Genomic DNA, 7,226 nt, shown 5'->3' on the forward strand with positions numbered 1-7,226 from the left:
GTCGAGCACGAAGAATGAGGCTAACTGATTCTGACTTTTTTTTTTTTTTTTTTGATCGGATAACTGATTCTGACTTTGTGAGTGAGTGGGGGTTTTATTTATAGGAAAGGCGGGGCTTGGAAAAGTTGAACTCTTTTGGATTTTCTTTTTAAAAATTTTCGATTTTCCGGCTCTATTCGTGGTCTGCAATAAATGGAAAAATATCCCGGTACACATTGAATCTGACTCTCCAAAATTCATATTTACTACCTAAAATGATAGGGTCCATTACCAAAACAAGAATGGGAGATAAGGGTATTGTATTAATGGTATTTACTTTCTTCAATATCACGTCAGAATTTACGATTGATTCTACAGTTTAATGGTGTTTGTTCAACTTTCAAACATATATATGTTCTCTTTTTTCTCTGTTGTATTGAATGCGTTGAACAACATTTGTTAATATCTTTTTCTTTGCGCCGCAAAATCATAATGCAGATATGTGTTCCGTAACTTATAGATCTTGTACTACAATTAGATGCGCCGTAATTTGTTTGTTTCCTAGTCTGAAACCAAGGCGCCTAATTACGTTCATTTAGTTGCGCCGTAATTATTTAAAGTTTTGTCGTTTTCCATTACATGCATAGTCAACGTGATACAAACTCATGACTAAAAAAAACGAGACTCACATGGAAATCAACAGTTCAATTTAAATTAGCACGTTTTCATTATCAATAATCTTGCATCTAATTAGTGAACAAAGAAACATTGGCCACCCTAGTTCTTCTGACCATAGCCCTAGTGTAGGAGATTGATTGGATTACAAAGTTTGACGCATCTTTAATTGTGGGGAGAGTGATTTAAAGAATTGTGAATAAGCCATATATTTATACTGAACGAGGAACCTGGGGTGAAAAGCAAAAGGATTCATTTATTTTAGGAGAAACTAAATAGAAACAAATATGCATTGGAATTTGCATGGTAATAGAAAAAGGATTCAATTGTATGGATGTAGGTTCCTTATTTAGTTCCAGCGGTCCACATTCAGTCCAGAAAGCTCTATTAAATGTCCTATATTTTTATCATTCTTTGTTGCTCTATACTTCAATAAACTTAATTCCCTACTACAGTAATGTATATAAAATCATTATATGATTACAATAATTAATCAGCCACTCCAGCAGTCCAGCCCCCTTGAGTAACCAAAACAGGTCTTAAAACTTAAAAAAACTTTGGAAGAGAGTGAGCAACAGTATTTCCACTAATAGGGTTGGAAACAAATCAAATTAACAATATATATCTCTCTAGCATGATCACCATAAACCATAGAGTTGATAAAGAATAAGACTTATACTTGAAAATAAATGGAAATTAACAGAAATCTGATTTCTTCCTTAGTCTAGGGATATGCTACTACAGTACTACCAGTGCCATAACCAAGACAGTGATCTTTACGGTAAGAGTATATAATCCTCATAGCATCATACTTAATTTCTAGTATCTCTATCCTTCTCATTATCTGATTCACAGGAAAACCAGACATTTTGCTAGCTAATGAAAATGAGTCTCAACAATGACAATTCCAGATAGTACAACCAATATGAGACAGCATCAGAAAACCAAACGCACATGCATCATAGAGACTTGCACTTAATGTACTCTCCAAAATGCAACCAAGTCTATAAGCTGCAGATGATAAATATCATTTGTTACTTTGTTTGGGTAATTTTTGATCAATCATGGGTCCAAGAAGATTATCTCAGCTTGCATTGAGGCACGCCTAAACTGGACCACCTTTTTTAACATTTCCAAAGAACCATCTCCAGAAGCGGGCTGAAGAGTCATCCGCTCAAGCACAGGTGAACTTAACAGCAGAAATTTGATCAAATCTAGTTCAGCTTTGGCACCAGAGATGCAAGTTATTTCTATACCTCGAAGTTGGGTGAACTGATAATTCGAGTTGTCGTCTAAATTTTGTAACCAAGAGTTCACTTCACCCACAACATCCCCATCGTCACGGTGGACCTAAAATAATGTCAATGACATCATTATCTTAAACATTTTACAACATATCTCTCAGAACTGCAACTTTTCTGAAAGTAGAGATTTTATATTTCAAGAATACAATATCATTTAGAAAGTTATAGACTCACAAAAATCTCTAGCTCCTGTAGAGCTGGGGAGCTACTTATGAGGCATAGAGCAGTTGTAATCTCCTCTAGATCAGTGAAGCTTACACTCATAGAAAGAACTTTCAGATATATTAATGGTTCTGGCAGCTTTCCTGGCAAAGCACCAACAGCCAAATACTGCAGCAAAATGGCGAAAGTAAAAAAGCAAACTCATTAGCATATTATTCCCATCATCTTTCATATGATCCATCTGATGAAAGTATGAAACATGTTTCAAAAAAAAAAAAATGAAAACAAATGAAAGTATGAAACAGCATAACCCTATACCTTTAAAGAGTAACTCGTGATTTCAAGACATCGAATGTGACATAGGTGAACGACAAACTTAAGCAAATTGCTTGAACTGCCAACAACCCGCTTTTGCTTGACATTGAATTCCAAAGCAATGTAAACATATTCAAGATTCAGAGTATTCCGAAGATTAACATCCTCAAAATCACCCTCAATGACAAGGAACTTGAGAGTTGGTGCATCAATGTTGAGATGTGTGAAACCATTGCAGTTTTTCAAAATCAATCCCTCAAGCATAGGACAATGAACTATGACATCTTCAAACACATTTTGGGTCAATGTAACACGCTCAATGTTAAGACGCTTCAAACTCTTGAAGCCATTGAAAGTTGATGGAAGTTTTAGAATACAATTACGCAAGCGCAAACAGATTATGTCTTCACAAGAAAACAAACATGAAGGCAAGTTGTAGCGCTGACCATTCCCGAGTTCAAGTATCAAATGTTTGATGGAGCTTCTTGATAGATGAAAAACCCATCTATCAATATCAGCAGTGGCTAGAAGATCTCGATGAGAAAGCTTGAACTTGCGTATGGGGCCAATGTGCAGTAAGAGTACTTGATCAACAATGTTTGCAAAGGTGAGAGGATTTTGAGTTGAAACACACTGCTCATCAAACGTAAGATTTTGAAGCATGGCCGATTTGTACCTCCACTTCGTTGATAAAATACTTGTCCTCACTGCCTCCTTGATCGACAGATGTTCCAAAATAATATCTATAACATCACTTGGTAAGTTGCTAATTTTGTCCAACTCCGCCTCTACTTTTGAAGGAGGCTTGGATGGTTTCCTTTGCTCCTGAAACTTTCAATTAATTAGAAAAGAAAATATCATTGATCAAATATATTGACCAGTAGTGTCCAGACAATTTTAACTATGCCATTGTCTATTTGAGAATGTAATTAAGCAACAAAGATCATATCTTTACATTCAGAACATATTGCCGAATTAATATAGTCTATCACCTTGAAAAGAAGTAGCTTTCCATTCTCTTTTCATAACTAGTCCATATATATCGAAGGATTTGGTTTTAGGCTTTACAGTAATCCTCTAATGCATAGGTTCTACCAAAGAGCAGACAGTGGCTGAGACTCCGATCTGATTCTTTTATCACATTGGATTAAGCCAAGATAGGTCTTAAATCAAAGTACATAAGCTGATAAAACTTCTGTCTAGAAAGGAATGTTGAGAATATGATCTGTGTGTTTACGTTTTTTAGGAGAATGTTGAGCTTCGCTGGAAGCTGATCGATAAGAAGCAAGAGGTTTTATAATGGTCATATACATAAGAAGCTATTAAGCAACATATTTCTATTCTGGTTTTGTTTGACTTGCACTGTTCCTAAGAGTCTTGTATGCAAGAAAATGAACTAATATCCAGTTTATAGGGCTTAATTGGCAGGCAACAAACTAAATAAGCACAAATCTCCAATAAAATTGGCTTTTTCAGATAAGACGAGTATATATATATAGGATCATTTAACAGGTAGAGTTGCCATGTAGTCGATCAAAGGCATAGATCCAAATTCGAGTACTACAAATAGAAGATTATTTAATTTTTAATTTTTGTTATACTGAAAAGGATCGATCAAACCTGAGGTAGCCTAATCCAAACCCAATTCGCATTCATCACCCACCACTTGGGCTAACCAAAAGGCTTAATGATCTACTAAAAAGAAGATAGTTAACCAGGTGTGCTGAATCCCTGATTCTCTATTTAATTGCGAACAGTTTAAAAATTGGAAAGTGCTACAACTTCGAAATGCAAATGAATCAATAATCTCGTAAAGTGATCAAGTCCTTGAAAGGCAAAGATCGAGAATTCCTCTAATGCCCTTCACTGTGACTCCATAACAACGAGAAGAACACAAGTATGGAGAACTTGCACATGCTTAGTTAAATAAAAAATTATCGATCGAACTGTATGAAAATAATGCAGATTGCACGAAATCAAAACCAAAGAAACCCATCAGTTACCTCAGACATTTTATCCAGAAATTTGGAGATGTTAAGCCCTATGATCACTGCTCAACTACCAAGCTAAGAAACCAAGAAGCTCATCACCTATTCACCTCATACCGGATGTTGATGTAACGTACGAGAAGAACATGTTAGGGTTTCTCGGCAAAAGAGTTACAGATGGAGAGAAGTCGAGGAGGCTTTGAAGTTTGGTGAAGGTTATATTTTAGGAATTAGAAATTTATTTAGCCCGAGGAGAAATGAAATAAGCACGACTCATCATGGGCCAATGGCTATGCGTCACAATACACGTGGATGACGGTTGGGAATTCGTTCCTGCCCAACTGTTACAAAACATCTCTCTGTTTCCCTGCATTAACCCTTTGCAGTCTTTAGTTACTTTTTTTTTTTCCTTTACAACAACTAGTATTTCGTGAGTCAAATTCAGGACCTCCCACTTACGAAGAGGAGTTTGATACAGCTAGACCAAATGGTATTGATCTGCAGTCTTAAGTTTAGTGAATTGAACATTGCAACTGATTTTTAACAAATTTTAAAAAGTGAGAAATTAGTTTGGCCACAAAACCTTAAAACAAAAATTAACAATAAGAATAGTAGAGTGATTACTGTGTAGTCCGCGAGTACCATGTATCCATCACCCCAACAACAATAGCGCAGTCAAGTTCATACAAAGAGCAAAAGAAAAATTAAAATAATTCAAAATGGCCGATTACCATCAAAATACAAGACCTTCTTAACAAATAAAGTTGTACCGAATCATGCACACCACCTCTCTACAGCCCAATAATATAGAAGTGGTTGGAGCAACAGAGGCAATGTATAGATAGATAATTTTACTTTTGGTTTCTATATGTTGGTTATATAAAGTTTTATGATCCGTGAACTGAGAAATATAGTCCACAGGTTTCACATTTTGTAAATTTACACCATATGTTTTTTTTTTTTTGAAGCAAACTGACAAGTCTTTATCAAATAAAAATATTACAACCGATAGATGTAGAAGCTACATCGAATTGAGAAACACAAAAAAGGGTATGAAGAACTGATGTAGGACGAGAATGAACCCGATTCAATCAGAAAACCATAAAAGTAAAGAAGCGGCATAGAATCAAGAAAAGTGATTGGAAAATAGGTAACTCACGTTTAGAGAGGTTATTAGCTGCTGGAATATTCAAGAAAAATTGGTTTTGGACTTTTCGGGTTTCTCGTGCGAAAAGTCAGGTTTTGATTTTGAATCAGATTTGACTAACTTTTGGCCAGAATGTCCGTTTGAGACGCATGATACCTTTCCAGAATGGGAACGACGAGATCTTCAAGACTCACTTTAGTGAGCCCTAACGGATTTAGGCCAAAATATGTCGTTTTAATTATCCGATTCGGGATTTAATATTTTAGGCTAGTTTTGCATTCTTTTTATTTTAGGTTTTCTAGTTTGTTTTGTTTTTACCCATGGGCTTTAGGGTTCAATGTTAGTTGCCCTAGGGTTTTATTTCTCTTATTTAAGCAGCCGTATGTGGCTGCAGAACGGATCTTTCATCTTTTATCAATAAAATTGAGATTATTCTCTTTTATCTCTGGTGGACTCCAGATTTCTTTGCTTAGGTTTATTGCTGGTAAACCGAGAATGGACCCGATTCAATCAGAAAACCATAAAAGTAAAGAAGCGGCATAGAATCAAGAAAAATGATTGGAAAATAGGTAACTCACGTGTAAAGAGGTTATTAGCTGCTGGAATATTCAAGAAAAATTGGTTTTGGACTTTTCGGGTTTCTCGTGCGAAAAGTCAGGTTTTGATTTTGAATCAGATTTGACTAACTTTTGGCCAGAATGTCCGTTTGAGACGCATGATACCTTTCCAGAATGGGAACGACGAGATCTTCAAGACTCACTTTAGTGAGCCCTAACGGATTTAGGCCAAAATATGTCGTTTTAATTATCCGATTCGGGATTTAATATTTTAGGCTAGTTTTGCATTCTTTTTATTTTAGGTTTTCTAGTTTGTTTTGTTTTTACCCATGGGCTTTAGGGTTCAATGTTAGTTGCTCTAGGGTTTTATTTCTCTTATTTAAGCAGCCGTATGTGGCTGCAGAACGGATCTTTCATCTTTTATCAATAAAATTGAGATTATTCTCTTTTATCTCTGGTGGACTCCAGATTTCTTTGCTTAGGTTTATTGCTGGTAAACCGAGAATGGACCCGATTCAATCAGAAAACCATAAAAGTATAGAATCAAGAAAAATGATTGGAAAATAGGTAACTCACGTGTAAAGAGGTTATTAGCTGCTGGAATATTCAAGAAAAATTGGTTTTGGACTTTGTAATCCTGGTCAGCTTGTCCTTGTGGCTCATATTGCACAATCTCTTGCTCAGACTCAGATTCTGAAGTATGAACAACAACTTCTCTACGTGGAGCCCTAACTCGCTGGCCTCCTTCCCTGCCTCTATTTCGGTCGTTGTTGTTGTGGTTGTTTCTCTCTCCCAACAACCCACGAATTTCTCCAATCTGCTGGTCCATCCGATTGCTCTGCTGGTCCATGCGATTGTTCATGGTGTTGATGGCAGCGGTAAACGCTGCTGTAAGAGGTTCAATATCTGTTTTTGTAACTTCACCCATTGCTACCAAGGTAAATAGGAGAGACAGGGAAGACCTGCTCTGATACCACCTGACGCAGACGGATTGATAACTAGGTTTACCAGCAATAAACCTAAGCAAAGAAATCTGGAGTCCCACCAGAGATAAAAGAGAATAATCTTAATTTTATTGATAAAAGATCAAAAAAGCGTT

At 36.1% G+C, this 7,226-nt stretch overlaps 1 protein-coding gene across 2 annotated transcripts; it reads right to left on the reverse strand.

Moving 5' to 3' along the window:
- Positions 1–1,483: 1,483 nt before the first annotated feature.
- Positions 1,484–4,556, reverse strand: LOC133741294 (F-box/FBD/LRR-repeat protein At1g13570-like). 2 transcript variants are annotated; one of them, XM_062169231.1, is made up of 4 exons: positions 4,439–4,556; positions 2,439–3,260; positions 2,133–2,288; positions 1,484–2,004 (listed from the first exon to the last, which is right to left on the reverse strand). In XM_062169231.1, the coding sequence occupies exons 1-4, from the start codon at positions 4,445–4,447 to the stop codon at positions 1,717–1,719; spliced, it is 1,275 nt and encodes a 424-aa protein (XP_062025215.1). In that variant the 5' UTR covers positions 4,448–4,556; the 3' UTR covers positions 1,484–1,716. The 2 variants fall into 2 exon arrangements, with proteins under 2 accessions (XP_062025215.1, XP_062025214.1); XM_062169230.1 differs by having other exon boundaries at positions 2,439–3,266; positions 4,439–4,549.
- Positions 4,557–7,226: the final 2,670 nt, after the last annotated feature.

This window comes from Rosa rugosa, chromosome 3 (assembly GCF_958449725.1).
Source record: "Rosa rugosa chromosome 3, drRosRugo1.1, whole genome shotgun sequence".
Lineage (NCBI taxonomy): Eukaryota > Viridiplantae > Streptophyta > Magnoliopsida > Rosales > Rosaceae > Rosa > Rosa rugosa.